Raw genomic sequence first — 16,176 nt, 5'->3', positions numbered from 1 at the left:
CTATCTGCCATCACATCGTCAGGAAAGTACGTTGCCGTTAACGAACGTGTAGCCAGTTCCACGTTCGATGTAAAAAATACATACTGGAAGTTGCAACCGCAGGTGCCGCGAGTGCACCATGTTAACGAACTCATGTTTCGATAATTAATTTATAGACGATTAAAGAACACTATTTGGTCACAGCTTTCGCGCGCTCATTCGAGAAGAAACAACGCGAGAGCTTGGATCCAGCCATCGATCGATTTTCAAAGCCAAGCGCCATATGCACAGGCTTATGCTGTCAAATAGGCGATAAGCCTGGTATTAAACGGTTCCACCGTATAACGAAGACGTTTCTCCTGTATTTTTCACCTAAACCGTCGCGAGCATATCGACTAAAATAATAAAAGTGTGGCAGCCGATCTCGGGCACAAACAATCGCATTTTCCGAAACCTTGAAGAGGATTTATGCTCGCGCCGCAACTCGCCACACATTTGCTTGAGGAATTAACCGACGCTCCTCCGCTTAATCGCGCAATCAATTAGCCCGACCGAGAAGTATTCGTCCCTGGAGTCTCGATAGCGCAAGCAAACGCGGCGATCCCGCTCGTTAATTTCCTGCGAAATCGATGGACGCTGCGAGATTAGGCAGATTACGCAGGGAAAATGTTGTTGCGCGGCTGAGAAAATGCAGGGTGAGAATCCTGGTTGGCTTAATGGCGGCGAGGACCGTGTAGAAATAACGAAGCTTGTTATGCGAGCGAGATGTAGAAAAATAAGTTGGATGGAGCTCGTAGATAACGCAGCGAGTATCGTGCGTAACTACGATCTCGACAACTTTTGAATCGGTTAATAAATCGGTTCCTTTGGTTAATAAATTAATTAGCCGATATTAATCGCCGAGCAGATTTTACGGGAATGCGTTGAAATTTACCAACATTCCAATTTATCGCGTAATGTCGCCAGAGGAAAGCTCCCATGCACTAGAATTCACAATTAAGTCTTATCTACGATCTTTGCAAGAAACAACGAGTTATCTACATCTGCTACTAAGAATTAAACAGCTACATCGCAGTACACGCTATAAATTCTAACAACACCATGAACTGCAACACTCACCGGGTTCTCCGCGAAGAACGCGTCTTCTTGATGTTTCGTAGGCAGGTCCAAGAAGACGGACGACCTAGATCGATCGTAAAGATCCACATCGACAAAGAAGTCGAAGAGGGGGGCGCCGTTCACCCTCAATAGCCTCGAAACTAGGGGTGTAATGTCGGCTGGTGCGATGCTCTTCGGGGGTAGATAGCCGCCGAGTTCGCGTAAAAGCTCGTAAACTGAAACAAGCGATAGTAAACAAGTTTTAACGAGGTTCGCGAAGCTGCAGCGTGTCGTAGAGTGGAATTCGTCGTGGGAACTCGGCGTCTCCGTAACGAAACGAACAGAGAAAGGAGGAGAAAATAGGAAGGAAAAAATAGATGCAACGAAAAAAACACGAGTTCCAGCGGAGGTTTCGTTTAAAAATCGATGCGTCGATTCGACGAATACGTACAATGAGAACACGGGTATTCAGCGGAGAATCAAGTTCGAATCTTGATATATCGCCATGTCCTTCCTCCCTCTTTTTACGAGAGCCTTTTCATCACCGACCTTCGTATCCCTTTTTTATCAACGTTACGCGGTCCAACGTGAACGCAACGATAAACCATAAATGAAATCCCAGCATACGCCGCTTGACACGCGCGTGGGATCCGTGGTAAAGATCAACAACGCCCTTATCGAGTTTAACGATCTTCGTTTAACGCGTCTCCACGAGAGAACCAACGACGACCTTCGGTTCACAGATACGCCGCTATCGAAAAGCTGTCGAGCTTCGGTGCTGTATTCCACGATCGTCGCACACCTTTTTAACCAATATTTCCCTATATCTTTGCAATCGTGCTATAAAAAGAGAGAACGTTTCTAAATTGCCGTGGATTATATCGTTGAAGATTGGTTGCCACTTTATTAGTTCTTGGTTACCACTACCAGCGGACTCTTATCGGTCGATTAACGTCGCGCTGAATTCCTCGTTACGTACAGTATGGCGACGTACGACTCGAATTAACGCACGTCGGCCGAACGGAAGTCGGGTTCCAAGGGAATGAAAAAAGTGCCAGTAGCGTTAGGCTCGCGTGTGGCAAATGATACCGATCTCGGTATAATACAGCCGCTTATAATATCATTGGCTCGATTAATCTGGCTGCGAGATCGCTATTCGCAATATAATTTATTTCGTAGCGTGCAAATCGAAAGGAACGTGTTTAGCGAAATCGTATTTCTCGTCCTGCAGTTTAACACCGTAAACTTAGGCTTCGATGAAAATTGATTTCCATTTAAAGACATACGCTGCACGAGACCGATTCTATTCGTCCGAAGTCATCACGACAAACGAGAAACTCCGCCTCTTAGCTCCGCCTTTTGCCAAGGATTCGTCCCTGTTCTCATTCTTCTTTTCTTTTCATTTTTATTATTATTATTATTATTATCTCGACGTTTCACATAGGGAAATTGTTATACGGCCGAATGGCCGGCGAAGAATTTCGGTCACAAACTCACCCCGTCTGTCTTCCTGGAGGAACCAACCGAAGCGCCATCAAGGGGCGAACCCGGGGCTCGGTGAATATATCCGAGCTCTCGAAATCTGCAAGTTCTCCGTTAAGTAAAGCTTCGCGTGATTTCAATCGCACCGAACAATCGCGCGCGCACCCCTCTTACATATACGAAATCGACATCAAGCACCGCGTCCTCCAGCCACAGCCCCTCTCTGTCCCCAAACCCCCGACCATTCGGTTACATCTATATCTTTGCATGACGCAAGCTGCACACGCCGGCCAGATTGCTTTCGATCGACGCCCGAAATTCCTCCCTTTATTTTACACCCCGATACGCCCTCCAATCTCTTCTAGTCATTCATACTTCTCTCTGCTACGAAATAACTCAACACGTTCCGTTGTTACGCAACTTTTAATCTTCCGAGCGTTTCTTACTTTGCTACTTTGATTTTTTACATTCTGAAACCTATGGAATTGTGGCTATCCGGAATGCCAACCCTTTGAGAATGAGTTTAACGTTGAATGTAACCGTATTTAGATAACAAGAAACAGAATCTTGGTTATGTAAATGCAACCGAGAAATATAAATAAGGTCTCTTAGGAATAGAATGTAACAGAAATAAAATGTAATAGAAACGAAATACGCTTCCAATAAAAGGAGTATCGTAACCTAATATCGTAACCTGGCAAATTTCAAATCGTTCTGTAGTAAGGAGCAAGAGACATTTTCATATCGATTTAGTCTCAAACGAAAGACACTTTGTTTCTTCCTCTTTGCATATCTAATTACGACTCCAATTTGCTGCCGATTTCTGCCCAGACTTTTTTCCAAAATATTACGGATCGACGATATTAGCAGCATGTTCCCTATCGTTGAAATAATCATGGATAGTACTGTAAATCGAAAGGATACTAGGGACAAGTATAACGTCTGTTATGCATTCGTACAAGTATCTGCTCCAGGCTGTTGCTATTCACAACTGTTCAGCTTTGAATACAACGTACCCTTTCCGATTCTCTCGTGCCAAACAAGCATCGCTACAAACCATTCCAACACGGTACGCTGTATCCAATTTCAACTTTGTATCAAGCATCGCTCTATTTAGTATCTTTTCTCCACCCACGTAAAATCCTTGAACAGATACCAAACTCATTTCCCTAATTCCTTTGGATGAAAATGGATCTTTGCTCGATCGGTTTGCATTTAATTGTGACGCGACGAATTCCGAGGGTGGCTGGCGCCATTGCGGATGGACGACTGAAGGATCGTCGGCGTGAATTAAGCCGGTCGGGCATGGATAATTTCCAAGCCATAGCTGGCCGTATCTCGATTGAATTCCCATGCCGAGGAAATCGGGGAAGACTGTGGGTTGCGGAAATGGAACTTCCGGATTGTTTCCATCGTGCGGCGGACTCGGCGTTCCGTGGCTGCCGCGTTTTCGATTCGGCTGCCTCGCGACAACCAAGCCGAGTATACGTGCCACGATGTCTCGTTAAGATGCCTCTAATTACAACAGAACCCAGTGAGACCAACTGGCGACGTTGCGCAGCTGGAAATTAACTCGTTAAAGGGACTCGCACGAGGGAGGGAAAAAGTGGCGACATTAGAACCTACGAACAACCTACGAATTTCTAAATTAATTTTCTCGTACTTCGTCAACGTCGACGATGAAAAGCCGTTTCTCTCTGTCTTTCCACGTACAGAAGTCGCCGTCCGCGTATTACAAACAGCGAGAAAGTTTGAATTATTGAAAACAAAGGTTGAAAGCAGGTCATAGTGGAGGCATCGGTACTCCTGAGACTTTGTATGAAGCTTGAAAACTATTCTTAATTCTGCAACATTATAGCGCAGGAATATTCATTGGGTTTTGATATCGTTCGATCAATCTACGAAAGATAATGTATTTCCAGTGCTTATTATTATTATTTAGTTTCTTCTCTCCCTTGCTTAACTACTATTCTCTTAATTATTCCAAAGTAATCGACGTTACTAAACAGAAGGTAAACAGGCGTGAACAAACAACTAAACAGAAATTAAATGGGAACATTTCCGCTATGGTGAAGAGTAACGCGATCTATTAAAGCTCGTTCCCATAAAGAGGAAGAGGCGCGAAATCGATCGTGCAGCTGGAAACGAGGAAAGCGCGAAAAAGGATCGCACACGTACACAGAGGCGCGCGTCTAGCTTCGAGCTTTGCGCTTCTCAACCTTTCCATTCAGTTCTCCGGCGACGGGGAGACGCGATCTTGCCGCTTTCAGTGAAAAGTGTGCTCTTCCGCGTCAAGAGCGACTTTGACGAACACTCTCGTCCGGTTGCTATACGAACGTACGCGAAACATTGCACCCGTGTTGTCTCCTGTCGATGAAATATTTCGTAGAAACTTGTGCCAAACCGCTCGATCCACCGTCGCGGATGAAATTACGTCCTTTTCATTCGTCCATCTTTCTTTCGTCGATCAAGAGGCGCTGAAACCTAAATACTCGGAACGACCGGATCGTGCTCGTTTCCAATGAGCCGAGAAAAGTCACGGCGGTGTCGACTGATCGAGATTGTCCTTGACACGATTCCGAGTCGAGCATTAACATCGCAGGGGGTTAAAAAAAGCTGCTCGTCGACTCTAACTCTCTAATGTACCTCGATGGCGTCTATATATAGAAGCACTTTGGTACCTTGCTTTTTCTTCGCTCTGTCACGCTGCCAGTATTTCGCGCCCAATGTTCCTACGCATTTTCTCTTTCCACAAACTACATTTCTTATATAATTTACTTGAACATCGATGGCATTGAATATTTTCATACACCGTACGTTTCAATGGATCAGGTCCAGGTTCAGGTTGTCCGCTGACGCTTTCGAAACTGACGTCCCATTAGCTGAATTTTGCAACTCTATTTCCAGAGCGTAATTAAACGAATACCATTAGCGAAATTATACAACTCGTGCAAGTAGATGGTAAATGATCGTGCGAGCGATCGCAGGATATACAGTTTCGTGTATGGAATGAATCCGTTCTCTGGCTGCGCCGTCAATTGCAGACAATCTGCTTCGAGAATAACTGGCTCTTGATATAATTCTCTATTCTGTATCGCGATACTCGGTTTAAACTGGTAAATAAAGCAAATAAACGAAATATAGTTGGACGAAGAAGGAAAAGTTCGTAACCGCGTGGAACACGACACGGTGGAATAAATAATAAAATAAATCGCGTGAAAAAGTTGCAGACTCGTTCAGCCAAGTTCGACGGATAGGGAGAATAGCTAGGATCGAATGCAACAGAACAAAGTTCGAATCGGAGCATAGTTTCCTCGCGACATCCAACACCGAATAGTTTCTCGACCAGGCGGACAAGTAAATCATCCTGCGGACGTAGCCCGAGGCCAAATTGTCCAACCTTGACACCCTTGGCGACTTTCGACTCGCGATGCGCTCGTTTTCGTCCTTTTCTTATTCGCCAGCGGCTATCCTGCCGCTAACTATGCCCGTACTGAGATTAATCTTCCCTCGTTAATTGGGTAATGGATCGTCTATCGTGCGCATGGAACGCAGGGTACAGGTGGCAAGCTAATAATCGATTTTTCGCGCTGCATCGTGCCGCGTATCCAGAACAGAGGAAACCACTCGATCGTCTGGCTGGGAATAATAACCGTGTCTATCTTGAAATAGAAAACGTTTCCTTCGAAACAATACCGCCGACGTACTACTTTCAAAGTTTGTAGCTCTCGCTATGGCAACTACTGCGACAGCGGCGTAAAGGGGGACGTTACCGACTATACAAAGTACGATAGAATTTGGCGTGCGTATTGCGAAAGTATCGGAAACGTATGGAATACACCAGGCGAACTTTATTAACGCGAGCAAGAACCTTGACTGCGACCGCGAAAGACCCAAGTTCGAACTAATGGCAGCCTATTAGCGGCAATTGCTATAATGAGGCCACAGTTAAATCAACATCGAACGAACGCCGAACGTTTCTACGATGGAACTTGTTCCCTGCAAGTCCGCTACGATTACAAATTCTCCAAATAAGGAAATTTCTCTACTCGAACGTTCGAAACTCCGGCGAAAGTTCGCAGAGTATCAAAGCTTGTTGCGAGCACTTGAGAATGAAATCCGTGGAGAGACGAAAGCAAGGGAAAAGCTATCGTATTACCGAGAGCCATTGTAACGTCCAAAGCAGAGGCTGCTCCTATTGCAAAGTGCAGAGAGAAGGCTGACGAAAGTCGTTGGCGATAGTACGCGCCTGGCTACAATCGTATAGAAAAGAGCAGAGGATCCGTACGACCGCCTCCTAAAATAATGTCGGCAAAGGATGTGAAAGACGTCGACACGGAAGACGTTCGACTCTACCGATACTGCGAGTTCGCGCGAACGCGAATATCGCGACCTTCCTTCGAAGAGGATCGAATGTCGAGCACGCGGTCGACGCGGAGACGAAAGTGGGTCACAGATCGTGACCCCCGTTGGCAAGACGCACGCGAACTCGTGTTTTCGCTTCGTCGTTCCCCTTGGCTCCATAGCATGCGTGTACGCCTTTTTTCCCTCGGGGTTCACCGTGTCGCCGTTATCGACGTCGTACGCACGCGATCGGCTCCGCTGCGCAAAAACCACCGCCGTCTTTGCCACCATCTTCGCATCGCGGCTGAGAGCTTGAAAAACTACCTCAAGGACCCATCGCGTGGCCAATGACGTCATCAGATGCGCATTCCTCCGTATAATTACGCATCGGGGGTGTTTCCAACCCCTTGAGCGATTAAGCGCGTCAGCCACGTTTCGACAGAACGCACGCCAGTACCTGACCGTTTAAAACGGTCGATGATTTTTACGCTCGTCCATCTCTAAAGAGTGTGGAAAGTCTCGTAGCAAGGTTTTCGTCGCAAGGATTATAGTTATTGCTTTATTATTCCGCTCGATTTTATTATTCCTTCGAGCTGACAGATACGACTGCTGCCGTTACCGACGCGACTTCGACTTTATGCTCTGAAAACTTTCAAGGTTCTGTAGAATTATTAAGACGGCCCGCGAGCGATATACTCGACGAGGCTCCGAACCGCTTTAAACGCACGGTTATTCCAAGAACATGTTCACTGGATTTACGATTCATTTCCGCGAAACGAGCACGAGCTAATCATTCCATGTTGGAAAAAGTATCGATAGCGTAGTGGAAGACGTTCGACGAACCAGTCTGGTTCCAGTAGTCGTTTCCGACTGTCGCGTGATCGATAGCCCGTCAACTATTTTTATCAATCGCTGCGGTATAAAAGGCAGTCGTCCAAGGTTGTGCTCGATACTACGGACTAATCATCGTTGTTTCCAACATCCGATAGCAGCGAGCAACCTGAAACGTTCTCCGTTCTCGGGGACTCGCAAACGAGCAGCACGCACACACGCACCAACCAACCAGGCGTAATATCCACTAATTGTCCCGCGATTAATTACGCGCCCGTCCGCACATGGCCAACTGCGACCAAGCTAATCCGCCACTGACATTATTATCCGGCTGATTGTCAGCCACGTTACCGAGCTTCGTGCCGGTGTCGTTTCGATCGTCTCGATTAGAAGTCATTTACACGAGCAATTTTCGCGACGATACCAAGCTCGATTGCACGAGTGGCCGAGTCGAACGAATGACTGTACGTTACAGGAGTTGAGTTATTTAATGGCAACGGCCGAATCGAGAGATCTAATCTACCAGCCACGGCTAGAAATTGATGTTAACTGGCAAAGCGCAAGCTACTTGGTCACGGAAAATAAAATATCTTCGTTAAAACGCGTTTTAACGGTCGAAGAACAATAATGGAACGTGACGATCATCCTTCGCCTGGTCATTTGTTTTCATCCGAAGAAAAATATGATCGGTTAAAACAAAGGCAGAATAAACAGGAATCCAGTGTACCTCTCAAAACCTCGATAGATTCATATCAACGACGATCCACTGTATCTATATTAATTCGTGACAGCCACTTTTCTTCCGAGCTCGCGTCCAACCATAAATAAGCACAGCCGAACGAATGAATTTCTTTTTACTTTTGAAAAAATTCCACTCGATCCAGCGCATAAATCGCGGTCAGGTGGACGCGCGATCGATCAGAATTACCAAAAGCCACGGCGTCGAAGGGCTGGAAATGCCCGTGGCGAAGGGAAAGATTTGTTTCGACCGTTTCACGCGCGATGTCACTGAAATGCAAATCGCGGGGCGATAAAAAGGCAGCGTGCTGACCGCCGGCAAACTGTCCACCCCAAACGCCGCATACGCTCGGAGAATGCTCGCACGCGGAGCATAATCCTCGAATCAACCCCGAAAACCAGCCGCGGGCGTCGCTAGAAAAAAAAAGGGATCGCCTCTGTACCGTTTCGCCGACAAGCTAATCGATCGCCATCAGTTCCATTTCTATCACGCTGTACCTTTTTTCCCTCGCCTCCACCGTCTCTCTGTTTTTCCTCCTGCCGATGGCTTTTTTGCGCGAGTTTCAATTATGGTAAAGAATTTTTTGTCAGCGATCGCTGTCGACGCGTGGTCTGACGCCAGGTCCTCTCGAAACGAACCACAACCGAGCAGGCCGCAGCACTAGAACCGCGGCCGGCACACGGCTGAAATTCTGGCGTTCAATTAAATCCGCGTTGACACGCGGTCAGAAATTAAAGCCGTACCTGGCCTCCAACGAAATATCGCGCTTCACGTCCCTGCCGTGATATATTTTTGCAATTTTCTGATAAGAAACGCGCAGTACGTTCGCGCAATGAGTGAAGCGAGGGTATTTATTCGTTTATGAGGAATTAGAAGATAGAAAAATCCACGGATATATACCTTTGAAACAGCCGAACTAGATTTACATTTCATATTTTTAGTCACGTTCGTGAAGATATGAACATCCACACTCTGCTAATAACTTACGGTTTTATATTTGCGGGCGATGGTTGGTTGAGTTGTTGTTTAAATGACGAGATTACTTGGTTTTGAAATATCGTCAAATATATTTGAAAATATTATAAATATAATTGAAAGTCAAGCGTAGATTGCTCGATTCTGATCGTTAAAAGAATGTTCGAGAAGAACGCTCGATACTAACCGATTCGCTAATTGATCGCTAATAAAATTGCACAAGACTGAGACTGACAAACTGGTCATCTTACGATCGCGTTCGTTTATTTATACTGGTTATATTGGTCAGGAGTTTGTTTATTATTACATTACGTATATTCTAACGATGTTGATACTCCGAGGCAAAGCAACAACATGATTCGAATTGTCCTCTAGCTCATGTGCCGCTACATATTTTTCTCAGTCTTTTTATCTAGGATTTCGAAAGACTAGGATTTTGTAACGTTGCGAACAATTTGTCGATTAGAGGGGCAACCACAAATAATCCAGTGAAACGGATAATCGTACGCGTACTCGTTTCAGAAGAACTCCCGAGCCGAGAGAGCAACGCGATTCATCGACAGCCGGCTTAACAGTCAATTAACGTCGAATGAACTCGATGCACCGCGGCGAGGATGGCGAACGAGTACATTTTTCCTACACAAAGCGAACCGCCGGCTTTTTGTTTCCCGCTTTAGACCGGCTCCACCAATTTCCAGGGTCCGCATTATCGCGGTGCACCGTGATGACAACGGCCTTGAAGCGCGTTTCCATGGGATATGCGAGACCGTAGTGAAACAAGCTCCGTTTCGATCGTCGTTCCAAATAATCAGTGGAGAGCAACGACTTTCAGAAGGAAACGAGGGGATGCAGAACAAACGGAAGCGAAAGTCCTTCATCCGAGTTTTCGTGAGTGCAAATGGATAGGTAACGAGATTTCGCAGACAGAGACGCTGCGAATCCTTGTAGAAATCGTAGTTGCGATCGATTTCCAGCGGAAAGCCGGAAATGATCGGAGGGCTGTGTTTTTCAGGCAAACACGGTCACGAAGGGTATCAGGCATCGATTATATAACCGCTATCGATCCAACTTTAAGAAGCTAAGGTAGAATTGAATGATAGGTCGCTAGGGGATTCCCGGGAGGAAGCACGTGGCCATACGTTCCACGTTGCATTATGAAACGATAAGAGGATTCTCTCTACCTCTGTTCATCTGCCTCGCTCTTTCTTCCTTCGTTCTGCGATCGAAGCGATACGAGTACGGTTCCTAAAAGAGTCATGTCAATTTACCGTGGCTCACAGTTTCACGAAGATTTGCAACGCGATCGTTTCACAAATCTGATCGAAATAAGTGTAGTGTAAACGAGCGAAATCAGTTTCGTCGGAGTTTAACAGCGGTCGCTGCAATCACGTTTTAATCAAATATTCTACGCTAGCGATCGAATCGATCGCGTTCAACGACTGCCGGTATATTTTCGAGCAAACAATCGGTGCTATGGGACAGGTTCCCAGAGCGTAGCCAACAGGTTCTCGTCACGTCGCTTTGCGTACGCATCTCGCGTCACGTCACAATTATCCCATTCTAACCAAGAACCTCTCTTCGCCCGTAAATAATGCAAATGTGTATCGCAGAAACTACCATCATCGTGATACCGTAGCGTATGAAAGAATCGTCTCTGTACCGTGGATGACCGTTCTAGCGTTATGTTTCGCTTTGAAGCTCGTAAATACCAGTGCCATGAATCATAGTGGAGCAAAAAGAAGTACTCTATTGTCGCGATCGCTTCGACAACGGCAACGATAGCGAGTATCGCCGTGATATTTCGACGAAACGAGGCTCCGTCGAATTCATCTCTGATTAATGCCGCTGGCCGACGATTTGGCGCCGATACTGATTGATTAATCGCACTGTCGGCCGTACGGTATCGGCTCCACCGTACCCGACATTGCCTTGCTTCTATTCTTAGACCGCCTACATTGACTTTCTGGGTTAAAGCGTGCGGTCGTATCGCAGTGACGCGAGAGTCACGACCAACCTGCCTCTTCTCTTCTCTTCTCTTTTCCGAGTCGAATCGCCCACTTTTTACATCATCGAAAAGTTTTCGATTGATCCTCGTGACCCCGAGCTTTGCTCGGGAGATAAATTTTATCCGAAACTCCACCCTATTCCGTGCTTACAATTAACCCTTTCTTCGGAGAAATGAATTTCCTTAGGGAAAGAGGGAATCTGCTAGATTGGTGAAACTGCACGAAAATTTCAGCGTAAATAATAGCCAACCGCTTGGTCCATGGGAAACGCCCACTCGAAGATGTGGTAGCCGGAACCTTTAGTTTTACTAGATTCCAGTATCGTTAACAAAGTAGATATAATTATCACAGCCAGATATTCGTTGGTTTCACTCGATTTAGTAACATCGTGATAATTCGAAAGTTACATATCCAACGATCTACGTATACGTCTCGAGAATTATTTTATATCTTTGTTACACGATCATACGATTATACGATTTTCTATACGATTTCAAGAGCCATTCTGTTTTATCGTCGCAACGTATCACCAAATAATTCAATTACGACAGTCGCTTCGTTCCTAATTCTTTCGGTAGAATGTAAAACTGCATCGATAGTGCAATCGTTCATTGTCCAATGCTGTTGAGGTTATTAGATGTATGAACAGAGGAACGCGTGGATAAATTGTAAAGTAGGAAATATATTTTAATACAGAAGTGTAAGTACAAGTAGGAATATAATTTGAGCTGGTCCCGATCCACACGCTAGCAGTGTTACCCTATAACTGAAAACCTCGAAGCCATCCTCGCCTGTCTACCGTCTATGGTCTGCCTTCGTTCCAGTCTATACGCTGTCGATGGCTTCGTTGCTTGAGAAAACTAAAAAGACCAGATGTAGAGTTTCCTTAGAAGTGGTGACCACTTCAACAGATGCAAAAAAGATAAAGTCAATTCTGGAGAGTCAACGAGATATGGTCTTCGAGGCTCGCTTTAGAATAGTCTCGCGCACGTCGCTCTTCTTCGCTTATTCTCCACGCATCGCGTTTCCGTGATTCGTTGCTCTCACCGCCGTTACAACTCGCTACCACCGATAACTCCGTCTTCCGTCACCGAGTTGTTTCTCCCTCCGCCGTACGATCTTTTCTTTCTGCGGCGTAACATCTTTCTCGCCGCCGCATCATAATACGAGAAAAGATGAGAACGCGAGGAAGCATTAGCGACCGCCATCGGAAAATGCCCTCTTCCCTTTCACGGCGATCCCTCGCCGTACCAGCCTTTCTCGCACGAAGCGTTCCGACGAATTCTTCGTTATTGTTCGAGCGACGGAGTCGCGCGTGTCTCGCTGAATCCATTGTCGTCGACGAGTGAACGAAAAACCGGGCGAACCGCGACGTCTCTCGATCCTCTCCGGCGCCGCGAGTTTTAAAGACGCGCACGCGATTCAATGGAATTTAACAAACGTGGTTTGTCGTTCTGCACGCTTCTAGGTATCCTTTTGCCAAATATCCGTATACCCGTAGCACAATGGAAAAGGCACGACGCGTGTCGTCGCATTCGTATTTTATCGCCACTGTTTCGCTTTCAAGGTTTGACCAAGAACTGAGTAGTACGAGTCAATGATATCTGACGCTGACAAGGTAATGGCATGGTCGTACCGTTTCATTCAGTTCGTTTGCACTTGTAACACGGTCGAACGTGTAATGTACACGTGTGCATTCATATTTTGTCACGATATTTTGCTTTTCGAAATTTGCATCAAGTAATACGAGTCAATGATATCGGACTTCGTTGAATTAATAACATAGTCGTACTGTCTCATTCAGTTTGTTTATATGCCGAACGCAGTGAAGAGGATACAACGTGCCAATGAATTCGTATTTTGTTACGACATCTGCGCTTTTAGTTTGACGGAGGGGGACAGTAGTACGAGTCGACGATATCTGACATTGTCCAGTTAATAGCATAGTTATGTACTGTTTTATTGGGTTTGCTTTACTCTGAACACGGTGAAAGGGAGACAACGTGTCACAGCATTCATATTTCGTTACAAACCTCTGATTATTGAAGTTCGACGTGGGATGAAGTACTCAATAACACGCAACACGGCGGAGTTAATATCGTACGTAGTACCGTTTTATCGAGCTTCATCCATCGCTGAATCGGAAACGACGTCTCGTAAAACGAAATACGTAATTTAATACTCGTCGATTCTAGTTGCTATTAATTCTATATCTATACATAAAAAGAGTCGGCAAGAAGGAAACGGTAGGAGTCAATAATATCCGGCGTCGATCGCTATCCAAGTGTCTACCGAAAGTTGCCATCGCAATCGCCCACATCTGCGATTCCAATTTCCCTGCTTATTCGTACTGCTTACGCTCGCTTCGTGGAAAAGGAACCCGGAGGCAAAAGCGAAACCTTCACGATCGTACAAATTTCTGACAAATAATATTTCTTACGATGCGAAACCAACAAACGTATCGTTGAACATGCACTTTTCTTACGATGGAAAGTCGAGAACGTTGCGGTACGAGCAAATAATTTCCGACGTCGTAGCACGCCATCATCGTGCTCCTCGATAAAGACGAACGTTTCGAGTGTCGTTTCGTTGGCGAGAAAGAAATTTCCAACGGATAAAAATCGTCGTGGTGCGGGCGAACGGGAAACAAATCGCTGAGAAACGTTAACAAAACATTTACCTCGCGAGGAAGCCTCGATGTGACGTAAATCGCGTAAAATATTCCCACCACGCCGTTCATAAATATTACGTAACGCGTTGCACGATACATCGGTGCATTTACACGCGTAATATTTACAGAATCGGCGACGGTCGTTCGAGTTCGATCCGTGATCGAAAATGCTCGTTTTATTGGCCGCGAGAGTTTCGTGATTCCCGTGCGTATGAATAATCGATCAGCGTGGAGCCGTGAAAGCTCGGCCTCGGGGATTCTCCGAAGAGAGAGAGAGAGAGAGGAAATAGAAGCGCGAGGAAAAGAGGCCAAAGAATGGAACATCTGTGTCGGCGATTGAATATATGAATGAACGTCGCGACAGATATATCATGGCTACGTTGCCGCACTACGTGTCGCGTACGATGCGGCACGAAACGCAACACGTGCACCTTTGCGCTAAAATTTATGGCGTCTTCCCCCGTTCTTTCTCTGAGATTTAATAAGATCTTGCGACGCGGGCTAGCTCGCGACTCACGATATCTTATATTTGCTACTGTAGTATCGTGGACAAATGGCCTAAGAAATATCGGCTGAACCGTAAATAATGTTGCGAGAAAGCCCAAGTGCCGACAGGCCCATCAATGTGTCGTCGGCCCTTCGGTCGAATAGTCACGCGGGAAAGAGACCTATGTGACCAAGGCCATGGACAATTGCGGAACGCGTACGTGGTAGGGCTGTGAGAAAAGACAAAGGGATGCTTAAGGGAGAAAAACGAATTAACAGTCAGTGTGAGTTGAGCAGTCAGAGTGTTGTCGAGGAGGATGGTCCGCGTGGAAGAGAGCGTTGGAACCGTGGTGACGAATGTTGTGAATTAACCATTTAATTATCTTAGTTACGCTGTATTTAGTTCGCGATAAATAACCATCGTTTCCTGTTTAATCCCTTCTAAATAAATAAATAAATCCTACTACTGTAATTGCACCGCGATTTGAAATTGCACAGAACGCAATGCGGATGATACGCAGAGATGTACAAGACGTTGGAAATAAAAATATGTCCGTGCAGGTTCCATTTAATCGCGTTTATAAAAACCTTAATTTGCATAGGTAATTACCGACGATTTGTCGAAAGCACGTGATAGTTGTACGTACATGGCGAAAGATGGAAAGCCAGAAAGATGCGTGACGAGCGATCGTTCGCGTAAATGCGATTCAACGACGAGGATACACGGCGCACCGGTTTCATTCTCATCGCGTGAGGACGTCGCGAGCGAAGAGACGCGAATGTGACGCATCGTCCGCGGAAACGGCGTCGTTAACATGGACGCAACGACGCCTCGGCGTTATTTCCGGTAACGACACTGCATTTGTCTGTCACGCGTATCTCTTTCAAATGGAAAGTCGCCTCTGCCGTCGCCGTATCGATCGACGCGTTCAGGATCCACTTACCGGGTGTAAAATTCACCGGTTTCTCCTTGAATTCCAAGCAACCGTTGTAAAACTGGCCCAGCTTCTCGAACACGCCCACCATATGGCCCGTCCTGTTCCCCAGCAGCTCTGAGAAATGTTAAAAACGCGTTAATTATTAAATAGGTCGAATACGGGACTGGAATTCGGTCGATCGCTACGGGGCACTTTTCGTAAATTCTCAATATAATTTTCGTTGGGAAATGTAAGACGTTTAGCGATGCTACTCTACTTGAATGTTCTTGTCTTAAAAGAATCTTAACGTCGCGAAAATATTTTTACGCGTGGAGTTGAAACACGAAATTATACACATCGATAGCGATTCTTGTTTCGAAAGTTAACAAACTTTGTAATCCCGTAGAATGCTTCAAATTTTTATACCTCATCTCGTATTTGTTTCACCGAGCGAAAAGACACGATACTTTGAAAAAAAGTTGGGGAGAAAATTGGAACAAAAATTCTTCCCTATTTTCCTCGAACTTGAGAAAAGGTTAAGAAAGAAGTGGAAGAATCGGTAGAGAAGATTGTAGGGTTACAGGAAATACTAAATCGCGAATAAATTCTTCGAAATGTTTCAAACGCATAGTAGGGTGAAACGATAAA

The 16,176-nt window shown here is 45.7% G+C and overlaps 1 protein-coding gene across 2 annotated transcripts in view; it reads right to left on the bottom strand.

Annotated features, from left to right (window-relative positions):
- Window positions 1-16,176, bottom strand: part of LOC117230970 (neprilysin-1) — a 78,985-nt gene that overhangs the window by 37,740 nt on the left and 25,069 nt on the right. For both annotated transcript variants that reach the window (XM_033488958.1, XM_033488959.1), the window contains exons 5-6: window positions 15,556-15,663; window positions 1,099-1,313 (exon numbers count right to left, since the gene is read on the bottom strand). In XM_033488958.1, the coding sequence (XP_033344849.1) occupies window positions 1,099-1,313; window positions 15,556-15,663 (323 nt within the window). The remainder of the gene's footprint in view (window positions 1-1,098; window positions 1,314-15,555; window positions 15,664-16,176) is intronic.

This window comes from Bombus vosnesenskii, unplaced genomic scaffold (assembly GCF_011952255.1).
Source record: "Bombus vosnesenskii isolate JDL3184/JDL3185 unplaced genomic scaffold, Bvos_JDL3184-5_v1.1 scf7180000013270, whole genome shotgun sequence".
Classification (NCBI taxonomy): domain Eukaryota; kingdom Metazoa; phylum Arthropoda; class Insecta; order Hymenoptera; family Apidae; genus Bombus; species Bombus vosnesenskii.
This window is presented reverse-complemented; position numbering and strand designations above follow the sequence as displayed.